This window comes from Sorex araneus, chromosome 2 (genome assembly GCF_027595985.1).
Source record: "Sorex araneus isolate mSorAra2 chromosome 2, mSorAra2.pri, whole genome shotgun sequence".
Taxonomy (NCBI): Eukaryota; Metazoa; Chordata; class Mammalia; order Eulipotyphla; family Soricidae; genus Sorex; species Sorex araneus.
This window is the reverse complement of record NC_073303.1, coordinates 129,226,447-129,251,906: the sequence shown is the minus strand read 5'-3', so window position 1 is coordinate 129,251,906 and position 25,460 is coordinate 129,226,447. Positions and strand designations below refer to the sequence as shown.

The following is a 25,460-nucleotide window of genomic DNA, read 5'->3' as shown; positions in this document are numbered from 1 at the left end:
GTTTTGAACTGTTGTTTAAATTTATTTTAATTGTCATTTTTATTTTTTTTTTCTTTTTGGGTCAAACCCCGCTCTGTGATCAGGAATTACTCCTGGCATTTCTCGGGGGACCCTGTGGATGCTGCGGATCTAACCCAGGCCTGTGACATTCCACACAAAAAACACCCTGCCCACTGTGCTGTCACTCCAGTCCTCTGCTTTTGAACCTAATGGGGAAAATACATAATCTTAAGTTCAAGCACACTGTGTGGTGGGTCACTGTGGCAATGGATCACCAGGATTTTCAGATCTCTGAGGTCCCCTAGGGATCAGAAGTTGGGCGGGTGAGCTGACGTCTCACTCTCATGGTCACAGACACACAAAGCCCTACCGGATGGTTTAAACAGAGAAACCTTTATTCCTAATTGAAGACACACTAAACCAATAGGAAAGGGATTTGCTGTACACAATTTGCATCCCCTCCCCATGCCACATTCCAGGGCTGGATGGTCAGGCAACCCTTGTGGCTCAGCAGTGTCCCCCAGGAAGTCCCCGAGGCTCAGCGAGGAGGTCTGTGTTTCCAGGGCCAGTCCCTTCCCACGGGCTCCAGCCAGTTGTCATCTGTGAGCTGCTCCTCACCTCAGCCCTAGGAAGTCGAGCAGGAACATGATTGTCTACAGGTCAAGACCCTGATACGATATGGCTGGTGATTCTCCTGGTGACTCGGTTCAGCCTGCACTGGGCACTACTTCCCGGGCGCCGTGCCTGAGTACTCCTTTAGCACTCCCACCAAGTGCTCATTCTGCATCTTACAGCGCCTCTTCTTCTGCGAAGCAGGCTTTGCCCTTCTCTGGATAGGGCCACTCTCTTGGGTCCGGTACCCTGCATGGAGGAAATTCCCTGATACCTCAGGACTCTGCAATGTTCTCCTCATCCGTGGAGCCCACAGGGACACTCCTCCACAGTTTCAGAAACTCCTCATCGACAGAAAATCCACAGCTCTTATCGTTGAAGAAAACAATTTTCTACTTATCCGTCGATTGACAAATAGTATCTGGTCCCCTAAGGCCTTGGGAGCTTTCTGGGTCCCTGGGAAGTCCTTCTCTATGCCTTCCAGAAGAATCCTCCCAAGCCTCGCTGCTCATGCTGCTGTAAGAGCCGGAGCAGGGCCGTCTCATCTTCAGCCTGTGCTTGGCTTGAAGGCTACTTCCATCGATGACCTCGATTTTGGGATTCTTGACTAAAGCCTCACTCATAAGACACAGCTTCTGCTTGAGTTCGATATCTAAGTGCTCTGTTTCATCCAGAATTTCTTCCAAAGGGAGAGGATGTGTGTCTCCTCTCTGATGCCGTGTTTTCATGAAATTCACAACCTTCATAAGAACACCAACCTGATATCCAGAGCCTCCCGACAGACCTTTCAAGTTCAATGATCCATTGCTATAATCAGAATTTTGTTTAGAGACTGATGAACCTCCATGTTCTAGTTTTGCTTTCTTCTTCCCAGGTGATGACGATGACGATGAGCCAGCAGTTCCTGATCTGTCTTCAATATGAGGAGTGGAAAGAGCTCGTTTTTTGAATAGCTTCCGTTCTCTCAGCAGGCTTGGATCCATCATGCTGAGCCCCGAGAGCATCCCAGCCTCAGACGGATGCTCTCAGAGGGATGCTCTTCCAGTTCCTGGAAGAGAAGAGTTTTGATTCAAGGTGGAGCATGGGTGCAGACAGGGTGTGGTGGGAGCTGGCTGGGTCACTAGGTAGGGCTAGGGCGGGGCCAGCTTGGTGTCCACACCCCGTCTGTGCCTCCAGGGGATGAAAAAAGGCGACTCCTGCTGTGTCTCCTGGGAGAGCCTTGCCTGCTGTTAAACTCACGCCTCAGGACAGTCCTGAACAATCCCAGACTCCTCTGCAGCTCCCCCTTTCTGCAGAGAGGCGAGGTGGCCTCTGAGGTTGCCAGGTGGAATTAGCTGCCGACGTCAGCTCTGTGGAGGAGGCCTCGGGCGTGGGGAACCCGTGAGGTATCGGCTCAGCTGCCGCATGGAGCCTCTTGAGCTACAGCTACTCCTGAGGGGATCGGCAGCAGTTGCTCTGCTCCAGTCCTGTCTCTGCTGAGTCCCAGGGCTCGTGGACACCAGGTCGGGGCCACCCAGTCCAGCTGCCCAGGGTGTGCTGGCCAGGCAGGTGGGGCTCAGGTGCGTCTGGTTAGAGCCTGTTGCTGGGCGAGGAGCAGCAGCTACATAAAGAGAAGCTGTGGCCTCCCTGACTGTAGGGCTGGGGAGGCCCAAGATCTATCTCAGAGGTTACTCCTGCTCTGCAAGGAATCACTCCTGTGTGTGTGTTTGTGAGTGTGTGAGACTGTTCTGTCTGGTCAGGTGCTAATCACCTGGTTTGTGCTGGTCTTTTGGGCATGAGCTTGTGAGGGCCAGAGTCTCTGTGCCCGGCCCGAGGGCGCCACTATTCACACAGACCCTCAGAGACTCGGGACAAAGAACACCAGGTGTCCCGACCCAGCCTGGGGGTCTCTGCCAACAAGGGCCCAGGAAAGGACTGGGGCCCCTCACCTCTCTTCTCAGTCACCTACCTCTCCCCACCCTTGCCTCCCTGCGGAAAGGGGGAGCTGCAGAGGGGTCTGGGATTGCTCAGGACTGTCTTGAGGTGTGAGATTAACAGGCCATGAGCAGGAGTCGCCTTTTTTCATTCTCTGGAGGCAGACAGGGTGTGGACACTGAGCTGGATGTGCCCTAGATCCTCTCCAGGAAGCGCGAGTGCAGAAGGAGTGGAAGCAGCAGGTGTGAGGCCCTGACCCCAGGCAGGTGGGCCGCTGAATGGCCCAGCGGAGGAAGCCCTGACTCCGGGGGAAGAAAACAAAGACACTGGAGGAGGTGCTGAGGCTGGGCCGGCTTGAAGGAAGGGACTGTTTTCCACGGAACTACGACACCTGATGTACGGATGGGGATGACCAGATTCCTTACACAGAATCAGTGGAAATACTCTACGACACGGTCCTAGAATTCATCACAGAAATAACGCACAGGGCGATGTCCATCGGATTGAAAGGCCGCGCCCAAGTGGAAGATAGCGTCTTCCTGGTTCACAAGGACCTGAGGAAGTTTGATAGGGTGAAAGACTTGCTCACTATGAATGAAGAAGAAAAAGGTGCTAGAAAAGCGTTAGATGGCCCAGACGAGACCCTGAGCGACCCATACGAATAGCTCCTCTGCTCCTGAATAACCATGATCCCGGAGGCCCAGTAACAATTTTGGAAACCAGCAGCTTCTTGCAGAAATGCCTGTAGACTGTGAACTACAGTCTACAGCCCCAGGCCACCCAGGAGGGGAAAGGTTTTTGTCCTCTGGCCTTTCCTTTCAGTGAAGGCTGAAGCGTGTGACCACCATCTTTTGGAGCCCATTAGACAGATGTACAAGCTTGCAGATACACGGCTTCAGGCAGAAATTTCTCTGGACTTAATTACTAAAATACCTGAAATCCAAAACCTATCTAACTATAGCTTAGTTCGCAGTCTAGAGGTCTAGCGGCCGCACGAACTCATAAGCTCTTCATTCTCAGCAATGGAAAACAAATTATCAAATGATGCCTTTTCGGCAGGTCTGATTGTTGGGGGGAAATTCCAAATAATAATAATGAGTGTTCTGTCAAAATATTGAATGTAATCAAAGTAAAGATAGAGTAAAGTGAAAATCATCAGCCACTCAGGCAGGTAGTGGGGGTGGGGTGGGGGGTATACTGGGGTTCTTGGTGGTGGAACAAGTGAACTGGTCAAGGGATGGGTGTTTGATCATTGTATGACTGAGACTTAAGCCTGAAAGCTTTGTAACTTCTCTCATGGTGATTCAATTAAAAAAAAAAAAGACAATGAAAAAAAAAAAGGAAAAATGTTTGATGAAGCAAACTCTGCATTGTGACACCTTGTCCTGTCAGATGCTGCATTATCTCTAGGGAAGTCACAACTTGTATGATGGCATTACTTTGTCCTCTCCCTGCTTGCCACAAGTAGCTTGTCCCGGTTTTCCCCGGAGTTTAGGCTTACCCCAGGCACAACCATCAAGGTGTTCCTGAATCTCTCCCATCCCTTTGTTTAGCTATAAGCACTTCTCCATGCTCTCTTCCCCAAAAGAGTTAAACCGAGGCTTTCCCTTAATCTGACTCTGCTAATTTGCAAGGTCAGACCTTCCTAGGATACTGAATTTATATTATATAAGTTAATATTGCCTTTCTCCTCTTCTTGTGCCTTTTGAATAATTTACTTTAAAGCTATGTCTGTTTTGTATAGACACAAGAAGACAATATTATGTTTTTATAGCTTGGGAATTAATTGTCCTCGAATATTATTCCCTCCCGGGCATCTGCTTTCTCCACTTAAGCCTCAGTTGCCCTCAGTTCCTAGCACCCCAAAGTAGGGTCCCCGACGTGGGACAGGAAGGATCCAGGGCAAGCGGTGATTTATGTGCTACACTGGCATCGAGATGGGCCTGGCCAAAGTGCCTAATTCTTAACTATAAGTTAAGAGCTTGATCATAGACAAATGCTGTCATGATCCAATAGTAATTATGAGACTGGGTCCCTGCCAGGGATAGGAAAGACTGATCTGGCCTGAGCACTGTAGTCTGAGATTGAGATGGCCCCAGGAGGGCAATTGTATAAGCTTTAATGCATCTCTTATTGTGTCCATACAAAATAATTAATATTATGAATTCTTATATGTTTGCTGGCTGAGGAGAAGAGAAACACATTCATGGGACTCTGCCCTTGGGTGGATCCTCCTGCTGAAAGAGAATTAAGTCCTAGGAGAAGCATCCCCTAAGGGAAAGGAACCTTACCCTATTGATGGTGACCACACCTATGGGTACGCCCCAACCCCCTCATGCTGGGGATATTTAACTAGGCTGTAAGAGTGGGTTGGGGGGACAGATCCCCAGGGGCCAGATCCACGGGGGCAGATCCATGAGGGCCAGATCCACAGATCCAGAGAGAGACCGAGAGCCGGGAGAGAAGCAGGGAGAGACAATGAAATAAACTGATCGAACAACCAGTCTGGCCTTCTTCCTTCCGTCGCCTGCCCTCGACCGACGGCACACACAGCGGTTCCGGGGCACCGGACTCGGGCGGTGAGACAGAGCTGCCCCGAGAGCCCGAGAGTGCTCGCACCCCTCAGTGAGCTTTAGTTTTTTACAACAACTCACTGCATTCTCCATGGGAAGTTCTTCGTATTGAGTCATAAAAATGAAATTTGAAGCGAAGCATTTTCCACCTCGATTTTCAGTCTTAAATTGTACAATGATCACCAAACCTTGAATTGTCTGTCTTCAGATACCTATACTTGAATTTCTTGGCCGGTTTAGTGATGAGTAAATTGAAATATATTTTTAAATTTTTCATTAAATCACCGTGATAGTTAGAAAAATTTCATGATTGAGAAAGTTTAGTAACTTTACCTCACGGTGAATCAATAAAAACAGGGGGAGGAGGGAAAGTAAGCCTTGCGTGCAGGTGGCTGTACATGACCTCAGGCTGTTGGGGACTGCTCAGGACCCTGATCGAAAGAGGACCCTGAAACCGTTACCCTGGACAAACCGGAAAATTCCATTACCAGTTTTGCATGACCTGAGGCAAAGGTGCCCTTGTGACAAAGGAAATAGCCAAACTCAAGAGGTAAAAGTAGCCCAGGGCAGTTAACTGAGAGATGCCATAAAGCCCTAAAGTAGAATACCTTCCTCTACCTTGTGCCTTCCTCCTGCCAGATGCTCCTGCCAGATAAACCCTTGCCTTCCTCTCCCCACTATTTCTCAATCTACTCTTGAAGAATGTTGTAAGCCCACCTAATACACCCCGAACCTTTCCTTATTTGGTCTGAGAAGACACTTCCCTGATGATTGACAACTTATGTACCAACCCCCTGCTAAGAAAAGTATAAAACCAGCGTGGCAGTTAATAAAGTTGCCCTTGATCGGCATGTGTCGTCTTGGGCCCCCTGTTTACTAACCTCACTAGTCTGATTTCAGATCGGGACCCTCACAGAATCCACCTAATTAGGAGCGCTTTCCACTGTTGTCTCTCCGCGGGCCGGAGAGATCTCCAGGGGAACGCGCATCAGGCCTCACTTTGCTCTCTAGATCATCTCAGAGTCTCCTGTGGCTCCCCCATTTCTGAGGCGCCCACCATCCTCTTGCTGCATCCTGGGATGTCTGCATGTGGGTATACCTCAGTTTCTCCTCTCTGAGGAGCTCAGACTGTGTATGTCGAGGAAATGTGGTCTCGGGGCAGGAAATCTGAGTGTTCTTACTCCCCAGCAGCCCATCACCGGACGGGGCGGCCAGTCTGGGCTCTCTCCTGGCTCTCATCCCTACCAAACCCCAGCTGTGCCCTGGAGGCCGCCCAGCACCCAAGCCTTGGGTGAAGGGCTCTGTTCCTACACGCCCACACTGGGGACTGTGGCCGTGTGTCCAGCACACCACACACCACGTGCTCTGGAAGGCGACACTTTCCCTGCCCCTCCCCAGGCAGGCAGATGCCGAGGAGACAGCAAGGGGCTGGGACGCACACCGGGACCTGACCCTGAGGCCAGAGCCCAGAGGGGACACTCAGGCGCAGGCCTGGTTCTCCACACTCCTGCACACCCACTGGCCTTGATGGTGGGGACACGGGCTGGGCAAGGCCAGCAGCCTCTCCTCACGCTGGCCGTCAGCTTCTCGCTTTCGTCCCCGAGACCCTGAGTCTCTCTGAAAACCTCAGGGACAGCGTTGTCTCTGCCACTAGGCGTCTGAATTTTATTTTTTTTTCTTTTTAAAATTTGCAAACATTTATCCACGTTCTAGTGCCTGTGACCCAGAACGCATATTCCAGCCCCTGCATCTCCCCAGCTGCTGTTTTTTCTGTTGCTGTCAGAGCCTCAGTTGGGGGCAGGGGCCTCCCCTAAGACCCCAAAACCCAGGGACACCGAAGAGGCAGGGGCCTTCCCTAAGACCCCGAAACCCAATGACACCGAGGAGGGATAGGGAGGGACCCAGAATAGATGTCAAATCTGAATGGGGTCCCAAATGTTCTGAGGACAAGTCGGGCGTGTGGACAGAAGGTATCTGGTCCTCGGTGTGACGGCTCTGCCTCAGGCTGGGGTGAGACTCCCCTCCACCATGGATAGAGCTACCCTATCCCAAAGCGCGTGCGCGCGTGCGCGCACGCACACACACACACACACACACACACACACACACACACACAAGCCAGCAGAATGGTTTATACAGGGAAACCTTTATTCCTAATTGAAAATGACTAAACCAATAGGAAAGGGTCCTGATGTCTCTCTCTGAGCCTCTGTGTGAGCAGGGTGCCCCCAGGCTCAACACAGAGACTCTGCCCCTCAGAGGCCGGCCATTCCCTCTGCTCAAGGGGGTAGTGTGGGCCACCTGTTGAAGGGGCATCCTTGCTCCACTTCTATCTAAGTAAGGAATTTTCATCCAAACTGTGGGTTCCTGGATTGTGCAATCCACAACAGGTAGGAGAGGGTGTAAGGGATGTTCCTAATGTGGGCTCCTGCTCAGGGAGCCAGAGCCTTTGCCAGGGTCCTCTGACGCTGGCTCCTCTGAATTCCTTCTTTTTATAGCTGAAATCAGGTTGGTGAAGGCTTGGGGCCAGAATTTGGAGGGTTGTGGAGTCTCCTTCGTTCTGAGGGTCAAATCAGATGGGTGAGTTTGACTCCTGAGGAGATGGAATGGGACCCAAAGTTTCTTTCTTTTTTTTTTCTTTTTGGGTCACAGCCAGCGATGCACAGGGGTTACTCCTGGCTCTGAACTCAGGAATTACCCCTGGCGGTGCTCAGGGGACCATATGGGATGCTGGGAATTGAACCTGGGTTGGCTGCATGCAAGGTAAAGGCCCTACACACTGTGCTATCACTCCAGCTCCCTGGGACCCAAAGTTTCTTAATGGGATTATCATTGTTGAAACAAAAGCAGAGCCTTTTATTCAAATGACGAGTTTCCCTGCGGCCCATTCTTTGTCAGTTTTTTCCCAAACAGGAGAATTGTTTCCTGAGTCTGTGCACCTTCCTGAAAATGCCTTTCAGCTGCACTGTCGGGCTCTCCATGGGTAATTATAAAAAATTTAACAAAAATAATGTCAAGGACAAGAAGTCAAGTAGGTGCAAGCCTATTTTTTTGTTTTTTTTTTTAAAAAAATGAAAAACCACTGTACCTAGGTCATAGGTCCAGGACGACCGAATAAAACCTGATGTGTAATAAAACCAGGATCAGAGCACTCCTGTAAAAGGGGCTGCTTCTGCTGAAACCACAGTTGATCTCTAGAATTCAGGGCATTTAGAGAAGCAGCCACAATGCCAGGGAAGAGACCAGCACACAAGCTGAGTCTGAGATGATATTGCAGGCCCTGGCACACGGGCGAGTGAAGAAACCAATGCGGTGGGTTACAGCCTTCACTGAAGCTTTTGCCTCTGCCAGAAGTAACCTGCTTCCTAACCGTACACACGCACAGGAGTGTCCTGGTGACAATGCCTTCTGTCCCTCCCAGACTCAGCACCTGTAATGGCTGAGTGGGTGAGTGTTGGGGCCGGACTGAGCTACCAGGATGAGCCCATGTCAACTGCTCCACACAAGGGCAGGAACATAGGGACCCAAGAAAATGGCGAGATTTCTTGTGTGTTCTGACAGGTTTGTATGAGGCTGAACATTTTCTTCTGGCTGTCTTTGTAAATAATTTCCTATATTATACCGAAATTGTCAGTCTTCCTTTTCTCACAGATCCCAGGTTCTACTTAGCCTGTTTGTTGTCAGTCTGCAGATCCTGGGTACTTAGCCTGTTTGTTGTCAGTCTGCAGATGCTACATTGTTTTCCATATGCAGAAGAACTTTTCATGATCTTCCCCTAACTCCTTTCTTGCTGACCTCACTGCATTGAGCCCTGTGAACTGTAGGGTGGTAATAAAAGGAGATTTCAGGGCTCTCTACTTTTGTCACAGAGTCAGAGAGAACCTGGACCCTCCATGACATAAATTTCTTTCGCGTTTCTGTCTCAGTGCCTTCAACTGAATGAATTTTCAGGCAACAGTTCTGGGTGGGGAAGAGCATTTATGCAAGCCTGGAGAGTGGGAGCCAGACAGGGTGTGGTGGGGCCTGGATGGGTCAAGAGGTAGGTCTAGGGTGGGGCCAGCTTGGTGTCCACACCCTGTCTGTGCCTCTAGGGAATAGAAAAACTAGTTAACTCTGTGTAACTACCCGGACGAGTCCCTCAGGCCCTGCCCCAGCCCCTCTGTCCCCCACTCGGCCTCTCCCCCCTCAGCCCCTCAGCTGCCCGGAAATCTGAGGTTTAGACCCAAGACTGTTCCAAAGGGGCTCTTCCCCGTTCAGCTGCTCTCTGTTTCGCAGACGTGCAGCCGTCCCGTGTTCGCCCCTTGCCCCTTGAGCTATTCCACACACACGATGGCATCCAGCTGTGCCCGTGTCCCTGTGAACAGCAGGTTTCTTCTTCTCTGTGGACAGATTTTCTGGTAGCAGGAAGGAATCAGGGCCCCAGAGTTTGCCAGGTGGCATTAGCTGCGGGTCAGCTCCGTGGGGGAGCCTCGGGGTGGGGAACACGTGAGGTGTCGGCTCAGCTGCCGCATGGAGCCTCGTGAGCTGCGGCTACTCCGGAGGGAATTGGCGGCAGCTGCTCACTCCAGGCCTGTCTCTGCTTGGGGCCCAGGGGTCCCAGGCACAAGGGATCGGTGGTCAGGGCCTCCGGGCCCAGCTGCCCGGGTTGGGTGGGCGAGGCAGGAGGGGACCAGGTGCGCTTGGTTGGAGCCTGTTGCAGCGCGAGGGGCAGCAGCTACATGAGGAGAAGCTTCGGCCCCGCTGACTGTTTGCAGGGCCGGGGTGTTGGGGGCTGGGAGGGAAGGTTGGGAAGAGCAATTCTGGGGCAGTGGGGCTCTGCCTCCCTAAAGCTGTTTCTTACTCTGCTACTCCGTCAAGCACTGGAAATCTCTCTCTGTTGCTACCTCTCCTTCTCTCCCCTGTGGTGGGCCAGGCCCTGAGTTTCCCAGTCCTTGCCGAGGCCCTGGTCTCTTCCTTCGGATTCCCTCCTTTCGTTCTTTGAAAACACCTAGAGATTCCAGGAGCTGCTGGTATCAGCTCCATTTTAGCCGACCCATCTGCATGTCCTAAACCTTCCTGCCAGTCCCAGGACTCTAGCGGGTCAAGGAAGCTGACCCTTTCCTGAGACCTTAAACGCTGCCCCATACCTTCAGTCACAGATGAAGAGATGATGGGGCAGTGAAGGGAGGTGGGCAGGAGAGGGCACTTGCCTTGCACAGAGCTGACTGGCCCTCCCTGCACCCATACGGTCCGAACATGTTCATTCTAGTCTCCATCACAGACTGGAAGCCCGAGTCTTCTTAGCTCTGAGGAAAAGTGGTATTTGGTCCCGCCCTGGGCACAGGGGCAGTGGTATGGGTGGATCCTGGTTGAGACAGGACAACATGAGGCTCAGATGGTTGAGAGGCCCTCTGGAGGGTCAGTGCTTGTGGCTGTCCTATACTGCCCAAAGAGGCCATCATTCCATTTTAGTTTTGAACTTTATTTTAAATTATTTTTTATTTTATTTGTGGTTTTTCGAGTCACACCCGGCAGTGCTCAGAGGTTCCCCTCGCACTGCTGGGGGACCCAATGGGATGCCAGAGATCAAACCTGGGTCGCCTGCATGCAAGGAAGATGGCTACCCACACTGCTATCACTGTAGCTTCCCTTTATGAACCCTTAATAAAACAAATACATATATATATATATATATATATATATATACGTACATACAATCAAAGTTAAACATACATCCTGGCTGGGTCAGTGGACCAAAGGGGGAATGCAGGTAACCACTGGTCACGAGGACTTTCAGATCTCTGAAGTCCCCTTGGGATCAGAAGATAGGTGGGTGAGCTGAGTCTCAGTCTCACAGTCACACACACACAAAACCCAGCTGGATGGTTTAAACATAGAAAACTTTATTCCTAATTGAAAACACACTAAACCAATAGGAAACAGGATTAGCCATACACAACCTGCATCCCCTCCCCATGCCATGTCCCCAGGGCTGCATGGTAGGTGACCCCTGTGGCAGGACCCCAGGTAGCCTGAGGGCCTTTCAGAGGTGGCTTTGACCTGCACCCAAGCTGCTCTGCCATCAGTCTGAGCACGTGTGGGGCCCAGCGCAGCGGGACCTATTTCCTCTCCTGGTTTCCAACGGGCATCTCCAATCCTGTCTGGAAAGTGCGTCTCTGTGGGCTTCTCAGGGTGAGTCCAAACCTGAGCGAGCACCTTCAAAGACAGGGTCACCCATGGGCAGGGATGGAATCCTTGGTGCAGGACAGAGATCAGCACCAGGAGAAGAATGGTTTAAGCAAATCCAGGAGCAACGTGGAGACTTCCTGGGTTCTCCAGCTGGGAGAGGTGCTAGCTGCACCCATCAGTCCTTCCTGCATTTTGGCGGACGGCTGTGCAAAGATGCCTCACGCCACACTGCTTTCTGTTGACAGAACTTGGAGTTCTGGGTGCTGTCTTGGCTCCGTGCTATGTTGGGGCACATGATGTCTGACCCCCGAGGCGGGAAATTGGGTGTGCCCAGAGTTCCTGACCACGGGGCTCGAGGAAAAACAGTTTTGTTTTTTCCTATTAATACCTTCTTTATTCTGGATGAGCAAACAAAAGTCATATTCAGATAAACACGGACCTAACAAAGTATAGGGAAAAGGGAAAGGGAGAAGGGAACAAAAATCTTTCCAAATCCTACGAATACTGTCTCACCAAACAACAACAAAATGCCCTGTCCCATTTCAATCGCAAAAATTAAATCTTCTCTGGAACATACATTGCTCCTCTTTAAAATGGTTGGGAAAAGTGACCGGAAGTTGAGAAGGAGGCTTTTTCTTTTGGCGGATCCTCTCAGCCTTTATATTGCTGCACTGTTACTAAAAATATATGATTCTGTGTATAGCAATAAAAACAAACTCCAGGGATGAGAATTGACTTTCAGCTCAACTGTATCCACATATGTTATCGTCCATTCTCAGGCCTTTCCATGTGTCATTTTTTTTGCTGTTTTCCGGATCAATGCCATTCTCTGTTTGTGAGCTGCTGTGGTAGAAGCTATACCTTTTTTTTAATTTTTAAAATTTTATTGAATCACCATGAGATAGTTACAACCTTTCATGTTTGGGTTACAATCTCAAAATGATCAACCACCCATCCCTCCACCAGTGCACATTCCCCACCACCAGTATCCCAGGTATACGCCCCCCTTCCCAGCCTCCTCCTGACTTTAAGGCAGACAATATTCCCCATACTCTTGCTCTACTTTTGGGCATTATAGCTTGCGACACAGAAACTGAGAGGTCATCATGTTTGGTCCATTATCTACTTTTGGCACACATCTTCCATCCCAACTGGTTCCTCCAACTATCATTTTCTTAGTGATCCCTTCTCTATTCCATCTGCCTGGTAGAAGCTTTCTTGTAGGGTCGGATTTCTTCCTGGCCAAATCCCGGGATCCACATGTGACTCTGGGCGCTCTAGAGGAAGCTGGACATTGTTGACCTCCAGAGTGCTGGACTTGCTATGCCGAGCACGTTGGCAGGCGGCTGTCACCACACTCTCGATAAAGTCATTGGCAATCTGCAGCAGCATCTCTCCCACACCTTCCGCTAGTTGCTCAGTAGGATCCACCTCTCTTACTGTACCACTGTCGCACTGTCGTCCCGATGCTCATAAATTTCTCGAGTGAGCACCTGTAACGTCTCCATTGTGAGACTTGTTACTGTTTTTGGCATATCCAATGTGCCACAGAAGCTCGCTGAGCACTGAGTAGGATTAAGGATCAAAGCCGGGTCCGCCGAGTGAGAGGCAAACGCCCTACCTGCTGTGCTAACAGTCCATCGTCACTGTGGAGAGGAAGGAGTTTATTATGCAACCTCTGAAAGTTTTATTATTGAAGTCAGGCAGCATGAAGAGCAGACACGATTTTTTCAGTTTCTCATCTACGGCAAGGAGCCGAGAAGAGTGAGTTCACTGTGTATATGGGGTGAAGTCTGTGACTAGTCTCTACTGTCCAAAGAAGGAGGCCATAGGGTCGTCTGGCCTCTGGCGTTTCATTCTATAGCCCTCCATTTCTTCCTCTGTGGGCGCCTTGGTTTCATAGATACAATTGTACGGCCGCTTCCTCTCATGGATCTGCGTGATCTCTTTGACATGAAGAAGGCGGGCCTCCGTGGCATTCAGAGCCTTCTTCAGTGTTTTGTGTTTCTTTTCTTCATCACCACTGTCTGAACTACTCTTTCGATGTGTCTTCCTCTTCTTTTTCTCTTCTTTGAGTGTCTCCAGATGTATCTCCATAAGGGTTGGAGGCTTTTTCACCAATTCTGCAGTTGCATCATTTGGAATATATTCCTCTGAATGAGCAACCTCCTTCCCGGCCTCTCCAGTGCAGTAGGAATACTTGAGAAAGGAGTGGCAACACTTGTATCCCCATCTGCCATCTTTCCAGTAAGATCCCCAAGTATGAGTGTGGTTGTGGATCTTCACATCCTCCTCATACCTGGAGCAGGTGACAACCCGTTTCTGCCCATGGATGACAGTCCCATGTCTGGAGTATTCTACGTAGTCTTCGGTTTGACCTAAGAGCAGTTCTGCTGGAGGGGCATCCAGGTGTTCCTGGCCACCATACTTCTCTAAGATGCTTACTTTCTTCTGCTCTTTGAAGTCTTCTTTTTTGGCTTTGAAGGACTTATACAACAGTTCGAGTTTCGTAGGATCCGCTTGCAGATGCACTTCTGATGCTTGGTCAGAGGCCTCCCAAGCGAACAATTGTGTCTGAGCCATGGTAACGGAGTCACCCGTGTATCTAAGGAAGTTATCGCCCGCATAGCTCACTTCGTCCAAATTCTTTCCTGCATTGGAATAGGGATTCTCTCTCATTGCTCTGGTTTTGGGATCATAGTAGGCAGAATTTGGATCTAAGTTCCGCAAATATTTTGCAATATCTTCTCGAATCCTGAGATTCCGGACAGTGATCCGCCTCTTGGAGTCCAAGTTCTGTCCAGGCATGTCAATGTCATCTGCATATTTATCTTCATCCTCCTCTTCACTGCTATGGTCCTTTCCTGCCTGAAAGTCTGGTTCCTCTTCTCCCCACCGGTGTCTTGGAGAATCAGCCTGTTGCACTAATTTTCCCGAGCCTAATTCTTCTTGGAGTTTTTGGACTTTGAGTTTTCGCTTTGCTAGATCCACTTTGGCATATTCTTCTACAGTTTTCCTGTGTTCCTCTGGATCGTAGCCATTCCAGCGATCCCGCTTTCCATCATAATCGAACATCAACTGAGGCTGAATATGTTCATCCGGAGCTAGATTAGTCCCTGTAAATTTTGCTCCGACTCGCCTTGGTCTCTCACAGCAGTCTTTCTTCTGGTGTGTCATGGCCCCACAGTTTTCACACGCTCCTTTGCGGTATTTGGTCATCATGGAATTCTCTTTTACGCCACTCTTGTACCATTCTCCGGATGAGCTATACGGCTTCCGTTTCTCTGGCTGTGGTCTCTGGTGCTTTAAAGTAGGTCTTTTGGATGGATCGATGTACCACGGCACTGAAGATATGTACTGAGGAATATGAGGGTTGATGTCTTTTCCTTCTTCATCAACTTCGGCAGGAGCGTTTCCCAGCTTCCGTTGTTCTTCCAGCTCCTTTTTCTTTCTCAGGTCCTTTCTGGTCATTTTCTTTGGTTCCTCCAGACTCATTTCTTTGGATGCTGACCGTGGAGCAGCCTCGGATTCCTCCTGTTTACTGTCCCTGTCGATGGTGAACGCGTCCAATGTGACCGAGCCACTCTGGTTCCCCTGCAGATGTTCTCAAAGGGACGTGCTCAGAGGGACGATCTCAGAGGGACGCTCTCAGAGGATGCTCTTCCAGTTCTGATGGGGAAGAGCTTTTATACAGTCTGGAGGGTGGGTCCCAAAGAGGGTGTGGCCAGACCTGATTGGGTTGTCAAGTAGGGCTAGGGTGGGGCTAGCTTCATGTCCACACCCTGTCTGTGCCTCCAGGGAATGAAAAAAGACTCCTGCTGTGTGTCCTGGGAGACCTTTGATTGCTCAAGTCCTGTTAGTCTCAGGCCTCTGGTCAGTCCTGAAAAATCCCAGACTCCTGGCAGTTCCCCCTTTCCGCTAGGACGTGAAGGGGGGAGAGGTGGGTGAACCTGAGTAAGGTGACGGGCCCTCAGCTCTCTCATGGGCCTTTGTTGGCAGAGCCCCTGGGCTGGTGGGGACTTCCTGGTATTGTTTGTCCCACATCTCTGTCTGAGTCTCTGTGTGAGCACGGCCACCACAGGCTGGGCACAGGGACTCTGAACTCAGTGGTGGGCCCTTCTCTCTGCTCGGCACCCGGGACTCATCAGTGGGGTCTTTGTCCAGGGACGTAGGTCAGTTTGCAGGTGCTGAGCACTGCGTGGACTCTCAGGCCCTGTCTGCCTCTCCCTGGCAACCAGTACTGGCCCTGCCCTTAGATTTCATTGCAGTAGGGAATTTCAGAAGCCAAACAGTAAACCATGTATTCCTTGGATATTTCTCAGTCGGGAGAGTGGAGGGGTTTCTAGAAAACAGAATCCTGGGCACCAGGGCTCACACCCAGATGCGGGAAAATTTCTCTCCTAGGCTCCCAGCTGGAGCTCATGGTCACTGTCACGGGGTTCTAGCCCTGGGGGTCCGTTCTGCCATGGACCCTCTCTAGTGTCTGGACTTCATCCTCAGCTGCCCTGAGGTGGGTCATGGCCTCATCCAACTGAACTCACCCGGGTTTCTGAGTTTTACCCTTCCTGAAGCTCCCTGCCAAGACCCCCTCGACTCGACTTCCTTCTCCAGATTCTGGTCCTGCTTATCTCAGGAGCGACCCAGGCTTTCGTGTTCCCTCCTCTCAAAACTGCTCTACGATGTTCTGCAAAAATTCTCACCCTCCTGGAAAGGCATGTCCTGACAGAAAAGCCGGAGCTACCTCAGCAGCAGCCCTGCATATCCTCCTGAATGTGTATTGTGGATGTGAATTTAAGTACCCCCATCTCGGCAGCCCTTCGGACAGGGGTTCCCGGTTCCCAAGACCCAGAGCACTCAGGTGAAGGATTCCTCTCTAAGTCTCAGGGCCTTTGCGACCAGCATCAGGGAGAAATCCCTTGGTGCAGCCCCCATGGAGAGCAGCTTGTCTTCTGAGGGAAGCAGACATGGACAGGAAGTCCATGTCACCTACAGGCCAGCTGTCCAGGCATCTGTGCATGGACAAGCTTCTTGACCCAGGATGCAGCCCAACCCCAGGGTTTCTGGGAAATATGCCCATGGCCTGAGACCTGGAGAGATGGAGGCACCCGGTGAGCCTCCTGCGATTAAAGGCCTCATTTTCTCACGATTACCCCCATGGGGATGTCAGCTCTAAGGCGGGCGGCACCTTCAGCTGCTTCTGTCCTCGCCAGCGCATCTCACTGCACCGTTTCAGCACCACTGGTCAGGTGAGCGTTGATCACTTTGCCCTTCCGAGGCTGGATCAGAGTCCAGGGAAGACACATATTGTTTGCTGATATTACCACTCGTTTGTTATTTGATTTGGGAAATCTGAAGGACATCAGGCAGGCCTGGGCGGCATCACATACCCCAATCACCCCAATCAGTGCCAGGAGAACCCCTGACAATTGCTGGATGTGACCCGAAAAGCAAAAATAAAATTAAATATAATTTAAAATAAGTTTCAAAGCCAAAATTGGAAGGATGGCCTCATTGGGTAGAATGGGACGGCCGCAAGCACGGACCCTCCTGAGAGCGGCTCGAACCATGTTAGCCTCATGCTGTCTTGCCTCAACCAGGATCCACCCATGCCCATTGCCCCTGTGCCCAGGGAGGGACCAGATACCACTTTTCCTCAAAGAGGAAGATTTGGCTTCTCTCCGTGAGGAAGACTCGAATGAACTCGTTTGGGAACCTACTCTTCAGACCTCCCCCCCAGCAGAAACTACATACGTGCTCCAGAAAAGCCCGGCACAGTCTGGATTAGCGGCACTGCTGCAGTGACTCCCCTCAGGTCTTTGGAACCCAAGGAAGAGAAGCCGATGTGTTGGGGTCTAGCAGCCAACCTGAGACCCTGGCCAAATCCACTGCCCCTAGAAACAGGAGCAGGCTCTATTCACAGGGGTCTAGGCCCTGTGCCAGCACTCCACCCCGAAAGGCACTCTGGTTTTGGAGATAATGAGATGACACCTGAAAGTCACCACTTGTCTGAGCTAACATACCCGGCCCCGAGATGCGGGAAACACAAATCATTAGCAAACATCTGTAAAGGGTCCCAGCAAAGTGTACGTGACGAGCGCGATACCCAGGTGTTCACAATATCTAAGCCGCCCTGGAATTGTGTATAAATATCCGGTGTGGGAGCTAATAAAATTAAAGCTGCCTGACCTCCAGCTCTCCCCACTCTGTGTGGTTCTTTCTCGGTGGTGGCGGTGGGGTGTCCGTGGTATGCAGAGGGGTTGGGCAGAGGCTTCTCCCTCTCCCACTCCTTCTTCCATAGGGAGTAAGTCCGGTGGCTTGGGGAAACATACACCAGTTTGCCAGGGTCGACTTGGCCAGGACCCTGATACTGATGAACCGAGAGATGGCCAGTATTTCGGTTCTATTCACTCCGCCCCTGAAGCCAGCCCAGGGCTTCTCTGCAGCTGACCCCCAGGAATGGACAGCAAAGTGATAGCTGATTGCTCTCCCCTGTGGACACATGATTGGGGTTGACCAGTCAGATCACCTACTGATGCCAATAGGGTATGTGATGGGGACCAGTGAGGTCAAATCATAGGGTGCCTCCAAGTTACTTCTTATCAATGACAAAATAAATCATCCCATAGACAAGATGGCCCCAGGGGTAGATGAAGAGTCTTCCATTGGCAGGTCCTGGAAATAGCTGAGGGCTCTTCTCCCCCCGCCCCTCCATGCAGAAAGGGGGAGCTGCAGAGGAGTCTGAGATGGTTCAGGACTGTCTTGAGGTATGAGATTAACAGGCCATGAGCATGCCAGGCTCTCCCAGGACACAACAGGAGTCAGTTTTTTTCATTCCCTGGAGGCACAGACAGGGTGTGGACACCAAGCTGGCCCTGCCCTAGCCCTACCTCGTGACCCTGACAGGTCCCGCCACACCCTGTCTGGCACCCACCCTCCAGGCTTGCATAAAAACTCTTCCCTATCCGAAACTGTTGCATGAACATTCATTCAGTCGGAGGCGCTGAGACAAGGAACGCAAAGAAATTTGTGTCATGGAGGGTCCTGGTTGTCTCTGACTCTGTGACAAAAGTAGAGAGCCCTGAAATCTCCTTTTATTACCACCCTACAGTTCATAGGGCTCAGTACAATGAGGCCATAAACTCACGCCTCAGGACAGTGCAGAACAATCCCAGACTCCTCTGCAGCTCCCCCTTTCTGCAGAGAGGCGAGGTGGCCTCAGAGTTTGCCAGGTGGAATTAGCTGCCGGCGTCAGCTCTGTGGAGGAGGCCTCGGGCGTGGGGAACCCGTGAGTTATCAGCTCAGCTGCTGCATGGAGCCTCTTGAGCTATAGCTACTCCTGAGGGGATCGGCAGCAGCTGCTCTGCTCCAGTCTTGTCTCTGCTGCGGCCCAGGGGTCTTGGACACCAAGGATCAGTGGTTGGGGCCACCCAGTCCAGCTGTCCGGGGTGTTTTCGTGAGGCAGGAGGGGCCCAGGTGTGTCTGGTTAGAGCCTGTTGCTGGGCGAGGAGCAGCAGCTACATAAGGAGAAGCTATCCATCGGACTGAAAGGCCACGCCCAAGTGGAAGATATCGTCTTCCTGGTTCGGAAGGACCTGAGGAAGTTTGATAGGGTGAAGGACTTGCTCACTATGCATGAAGAAGTAAAAGGTGCTAGAAAAGCGTTTGATGGCCCAGACGAGACCCTGAATGACCCATACGAATAGCTCCTCCGCTCCTGAATAACCATGATCCCGGAGGCCCAGTAACAATTTTGGAAACCAGCAGCTTCTTGCAGAAATGCCTCTAGACTGTGAACGGCCCCAGGCCACCCAGGAGGGGAAAGGTTTTTGTCCTCTGGCCTTTCCTTTCAGTGGAGGCTACAGCGTGTGACCACCATCTTTTGGAGCCCATTAGACAGATGTACAAGCTTGCAGATACACGGCTTCAGGCAGAAATTTCTCTGGACTTAATTACTAAAATACCTGAAATCCAAAACCTATCTAACTATAGCTTAGTTCACAGTCTAGAGGTCTAGCGGCTGCACGAACTCATAAGCTCTTCATTCTCAGCAATGGAAAACAAATTATCAAATGATGTCTTTTCAGCAGGTCTGATTGTTGGGGGAAAATCCCAAATAATAATAGTGAGTTTTCTGTCGAAATATTGAATGTAATCAAAATAAAGATAGAGTAAAGTGAAAATCATCAGTCACACAGGCAGGTAGTGGGGGTAGGGTGGGGGTATACTGGGGTTCTCGGTGGTGTAACAAGTGAACTGTGAAGGGATGGGTGTTTGATCATTGTATGACTGAGACTTAAACCTGAAAGCTTTGTAACTTTTCTCATGGTGATTCAATAATAAAAAAAAAAAAAAAGACAATGAAAAAAAAATGTTTGCTGAAGCAAATTCTGCATTGTGACACCTATTCCTGTCAGACCTGCATTATCTCTAGGGAAGTCACAGCTCACTGCATTCTCCATGGGAAGTTCTTGGTATTGAGTCATAAAAATGAAATTTGAAGCGAAGCATTTTCCACCTCGATTTTCAGTCTTAAATTGTACAATGATCACCAAACCTTGCATTGTCTGTCTTTAGATACCTATACTTGAATTTCTTGGCAGGTTTAGTGATGTGTAAATTGAAATATATTTTTAAATTTTTCATTAAATCACCGTGATAGTTAGAAAACTTCCATGATTGAGAAAGTTTAGTAACTTTGCCTCACGGTGAATCAATAAAAATGGGGGGAGGAGGAAAAGTAAGCCTTGCGTGCAGGTGGTTGTGCATGATCTCATGCCTCACTTTGCTCTCTAGATTCTCCTGTGGCTCCCCCACTCTGAGGGTCCCACCATCCTCTGGCTGCAGGCTGGGATGTCTGCATCTGGGCATGCCTCAGTTTCTCCTCTCTGAGGAGCTCAGACTGTGTATGTCGAGGAAATGTGGTCTCGGGGCAGGGAATCTGAGTGTTCTTACTCCTCAGCAGCCCATCACCGGGCGGGGCGGCCAGTCTGGGCTCTCTCCTGGCTCTCGTCCCTCCCAAACCCCAGCTGTCCCCTGGAGGCCACCCAGCACCCAAGCCTTGGGTGAAGGGCTCTGTTCCTACATGCCCACACTGGGGACTGTGGCCGTGTGTCCTGCACACCACACACCACGTGCTCTGGAAGGCGACACTTTCCCTGCCCCTCCCCAGGCAGGCAGATGCCGAGGAGACAACAAGGGACTGGGATAGGCACCGGGACGAGAACCGGATGCCAGGGCCCCGAGTGGACGCTCAGGCGCAGGCCTGGCTCTCAGGCTTCTGCACACTCACTGGCCATGACGGTGGGGACACGGGCTGGACAGGGCCCGCAGACTCTCCTCAGATTGCCTGTCAACTTCTCGCTTTCGTCCCCGAGACCCTGAGTCTCTCTGAAAAACTCAGGGACAGCGTTGTCTCTGCCACTGGGTGTCTGAATTTGATTTTTTTCTTTTTAAAATTTGCAAACATTTATCCACTTTCTAGTGCCTGTGACCCAGAACGCATGTTCCAGCCCCTGCATCTCCCCAGCTGCTGTTTTTTCTGTTGCTGTCACAGCCTCAGTTGGGGGACAGGGGCCTCCCCTAAGACCCCGAAACCCAGGGACAACAAGGAGGCAGGGGCCTCCCCTAAGACCCCAAAACCCAGGGACAACAAGGAGGCAGGGGCCTCCCTAAGACCCCGAAATCCAGTGACACCGAGGAGGGATAGGGAGGGACCCAGAATAGATGTCAAATCTGAATGGGGTCCCAAATGTTCTGAGGACAAGTCGGGGGTGTGGACAGAACGAATCTGGTCCTGGGTGTGACAGCTCTGCCTCAGGCCAGGGTGAGACTCCCCTCCACCATGGATAGAGCTACCCTATCCCAAAGCGCGTGCGCGCGTGCGCGCACGCACACACACACACACACACACACACACACACAAGCCAGCAGAATGGTTTATACAGGGAAACCTTTATTCCTAATTGAAAACGACTAAACCAATAGGAAAGGGTCCTGATGTCTCTCTCTGAGCCTCTGTGTGAGCAGGGTGCCCCCAGGCTCAACACAGAGACTCTGCCCCTCAGAGGCCGGCCATTCCCTCTGCTCAAGGGGGTAGTGTGGGCCACCTGTTGAAGGGGCATCCTTGCTCCACTTCTATCTAAGTAAGGAATTTTCATCCAAACTGTGGGTTCCTGGATTGTGCAATCCACAACAGGTAGGAGAGGGTGTAAGGGATGTTCCTAATGTGGGCTCCTGCTCAGGGAGCCAGAGCCTTTGCCAGGGTCCTCTGACGCTGGCTCCTCTGAATTCCTTCTTTTTATAGCTGAAATCAGGTTGGTGAAGGCTTGGGGCCAGAATTTGGAGGGTTGTGGAGTCTCCTTCGGTCTGAGAGTCAAATCAGATGGGTGAGTTCAATTCCTGAGGAGATAGAATGGGACCCAAAGTTTCTTAATGGGGTCATCATTGTTCAAACAAAAGCAGAGCCTTTTATTCAAATGAGGAGTTTCCCTGTGGCCCATTGTTTGTCAGTTTTACCCAAACAGGAGAATTGTTTCCTGAGTCTGTGCACCTTCCTGAAAATGCCTTTCAGCTGCACTGTCGGGCTCTCCATGGGGTAAATTTAAAAAGTTTAACAAAAATAATATCAAGGACATGAAGTCAATTAGGTGCAAGCCTTCTTTTTTGTTTCTTTTTTTAAAAAATAAAAAACTGCACCCAGGTCATAGGTCCAGGAAGACCAGAATAAAACCTAATGTGTAAAAAAATAGGATCAGAGTACTCATGTAAAAGAGGCTGCAGCTGCTGAAACAACAGTTGGACTCTAGCTTCAGGGCATTTAGAGAAGCAGCCACAATGCCAGGGAAGAGACCAGCACACAAGCTGAGTCTGAGATGATGTTAGCAGGCCCTGGCACACGGGCGAGTGAAGAAACCAATGCGGTGGGTTACAGCCTTCATTGAAGCTCTTTCCTGTTATCAGAAGTAACCTGCTTCCTAACCGTACACACGCGCAGGAGTGTCCTGGTGACAATGCCTTCTGTCCCTCCCAGACTCAGCACGTGTAGTGGCTGAGTGGGTGAGCGCCATGAATGGTGGGTCTCTGTGCCTCCAATCAATAAGCAATTGCCGAGTGGGAGTGTAACAATGTCTCTGCTGGTCCTGAAGCCATTTTCCCGGAGGTGGCATCTCATGAACTACTAGTGGAAGTTCACTTCCCCACAAATAGAACTGTACCAAACTGTCTTTTTTTTTTGGGGGGGGGGGTATAGAACATTTATTTATTCATGAAACACTCAACGATCAGTGGGAAATCATTGAACAAAGAATTGTACATTTCTTTGCATATATCTTGCTTTGTATTAGGAAATGACATTATATTCCTTGTCACAATATTACAAAATATTTCCAAGAAAATGTTAAGAATAACTCCAACACAACAGGCAAGATGGGCTGAAATAAACTGTGTTTCTCCCCCAGAAAGCTCTATTCCAGCCCTTGGCAACCAGAGAGAACCCAAACAAGTCAGGTCCGATGATCCCAGGTGACAAGTTTCCAAAGATTTGTAAAGGAAAAGAATTGAACAGGGATGGAATTGATGGTCTGGACAGGCTGGACGTTAGCAGCACTGCTCACACCCCGTCTGAGCTGAAAGAAACACCCTTAGCATAGGGAGGACCCTGAACACTGCTGAACTTTACAATATTCTTAACTGAAATGAGAAAACACCCTGATGGGTGCCTGCCTTGACTCGGAGCCTCTTTCTCCCCCAGCACTGAAGAGAGCAAAGTGTGCCCTGCCCACCGCTGTCACAGGACCACACAGCCTGTGTGCATCTCGCCACCAGTAAGAAGGATCTAAGGCAGAGCCAACCTGTCGACCAAACATCTGTGAGGCATGAGGAGACGGTGGCCCGGGAGGGGGTCTGGGAGGCTTTCTCCCGGAAACAGGCGTGGGACACGGTGTCTGAGAGGAGGAAGCACAGAGACGGGCATCTGTAGGCTGACGTCCTCATGAGGATGGAGGGCGGCTGGGCATGGGGCAGGGGGATGTCCTGGACCTGGATGGGGGCAGGAGTGGGCAGCATATCAGGCAGAGGAGCCCTCTCCACGCCCTCGTGCTGAGCGCTCTGGACGGCAGCGGAGCACTGGCCCACTGAGCCCTGTTCTGCTCATATCCTACTAACAGCTTTCTTAATTCTCTGTGTACATCTGGATTCTCTTTTTCATGGAACCGAAGAACATGGTCAAAGGTTTCTGGCAGTTTTTCACGCTTATCTCTCAGCACCGTCTCAGGGAAGCGTGGTTGTCGTGCCAGGTTCAGTTCTGTTCCATCCCATTTCTCCATGTCCCGGATAATCTGTTTAGGATCCTTCATCTTCAAAACTGCAGCTCGTACCATCAGGCGCTGTTTTTGTACATTTTTAATTTTTTCTTCCAGGCTTCCTTCTGGGCTTGGTCTAGAGGGTTCATGATGTAGATCTCCATCCCATGTCGAGATTTGTGCGGTGTCCTTTCTCTTTAAAAAAAAAAAAAAAAAAAAGGACTGTCCATATTGTTTTCCAGAAAGGCTGGACCAGTCGGCATTCCCATCCACGCCAGCACTGGTTGCTTTTGTTCTTTTGAATGTGTCCAGTCTCTGTGGTGTGAGATGATATCTCATTGTTGTTTTGATTTGCATCATCTCCCTGATGACTAGCGATGTGGAGCATTTTTTCATGTGCTTTTTGGCCATTTGTATTTCTTTTTTAAGGAAACTCCTGTTCATTTCTTCTCCCTATTTTTGATGGGGTTGGAGGTTTTTTTCTTATACAGTTCTTCTAGTGTCTTGTATATCCTTGATATTAATCCCTTATCAGATGGGAATTGGGTAAAATATTCTTTCCTATTCTGTGGGCTCTTTCTGTATTTTGGTCACTGTTTCTTTTGAAGTGCAGAAGCTTCTGATTTTGATATAGTCCCATTTGTTATGTTTGCTTCCACTTGCATAATACCCAAGGAATGTAGATACAAGGGTCAGGGGGGTTGCCCCATAGCTGGAAGCCTGCTTCACAAGCAAAGGGGAGAAGGCAGATGGAATAGAGAAGGGATCATTAAGAAAATGATGGCTGGAGGAACCAGTTGAGATGGGAGATGCATGCCAAAAGTAGATAGTGGAACAAACATGATGACCTCTCAGTGTCTGTGTTGCAAGCCATAATGCCCAAAAGTAGAGAGAGAGTATGGGGAATACTGTCTGCCATGGAGGCAGAGGGAGAGTGGTAAAGGGGGGTATACCAGGATATTGGTGGTGGGAAATGTGCACTGGTGGAGGGATGGGTGTTTGCTAATTGTGAGATTGTAACCCAAACATGAAAGCTTGTAACTATCTCACGGTGATTCAATAAAATTAAAAAATTAAAGAAATAATTTCTACTGGGCTGCTTGGGCTTAGAGGGACAGTCCCAAGGGACGCTCTCAGAGGGACACTCTCAGAGGGATGCTCTTCCACTTCTGGATGGGGAAGAACTTTTATGCAAGCCTGAAGAGTGGGTTCCAGGCAGGGTGTGGCAGGACCTGTCAGGGTCACGAAGTAGGATTAGGGTGGGGCCAGCTTGGTGTCCACACCTTCTCTGCGCCTCCAGGGAATGAAGAAAGGCGACTCCTACTGTGCGTCCTTGGAGAGCCTTTCACACTCATGGCTTGTTAATCTCAAGGTTCAGGACAGTCCTGAAAAATCCCAGATTCCTCTGCAGCTCCCACTTTCCACAGGGAGGCGAGGGGGGAGAGGTGGGTGACCCAGAAGAGGCCTGAGGGGCCCTCAGCTCTCCACACCTGTCTTCCTGGTGTCTGCCCTGCTCTGCCCCCTTCCTTAGGCTCGTTTCTAGGACACCGTGAGGACCCTGCGATACCGCTACCCGACAGTGGGAAACGCAGTGCCAGAGCCATCTCTCAGATTATCGTCCAAAGGGGCTGCATGAAGGGGGAGGGCCTGTGTCTCTTTGGGGAAACTGAGTCAGTGCTGTGTAATACCCAGGTTTCCGGATTTCTAATGAACAGACGGACAGAGGCACACACACAACAATGCAAAGGCAGAAGGAGTTTTATTCCAGTATTCTGGTCAACTCTCAGCCAGCCTCTGAGACACAGACCTCTCTAAGGCTCGTCTGGCCTTTTCGCTTATCTCTCAAAGGCCTTTTTCATGGGGTCTCTGGAGGTCTGGGCCACCTGCGTTGGTG

The 25,460-nt window shown here is 50.5% G+C and overlaps 1 protein-coding gene and 1 pseudogene across 1 annotated transcript; both read right to left on the bottom strand.

The window, feature by feature from the left end:
• Positions 1–724: 724 nt before the first annotated feature.
• LOC101537174 (general transcription factor IIE subunit 2-like) lies at positions 725–1,595 on the bottom strand (annotated as a pseudogene).
• An 11,478-nt stretch (positions 1,596–13,073) lies between these two features.
• On the bottom strand, positions 13,074–23,644 carry LOC101538063 (pre-mRNA-splicing factor SLU7-like). The gene is made up of 3 exons (XM_055124488.1): positions 23,453–23,644; positions 23,117–23,303; positions 13,074–14,872 (listed from the first exon to the last, which is right to left on the bottom strand). Exons 1-3 carry the CDS (start codon positions 23,642–23,644, stop codon positions 13,074–13,076), a joined length of 2,178 nt encoding a protein of 725 aa, XP_054980463.1.
• Positions 23,645–25,460: the final 1,816 nt, after the last annotated feature.

Bases quoted from the DNA above. Each gene is read 5' to 3' on its own strand.
- LOC101538063 (XM_055124488.1), bottom strand. From the start codon at position 23,644: ATGGTACGAGCTGCAGTTTTGAAGATGAAGGATCCTAAACAGATTATC. The intron at 23,304-23,452 runs GTACACAGAGAA...GCCCCCATCCAG, and splicing joins ATGAAAAAGAGAATCCAGAT to GTCCAGGACATCCCCCTGCC. The intron at 14,873-23,116 runs GTTGGCTCTGCC...CGTCCCTTTGAG, and splicing joins CACAGATGTTTGGTCGACAG to AACATCTGCAGGGGAACCAG.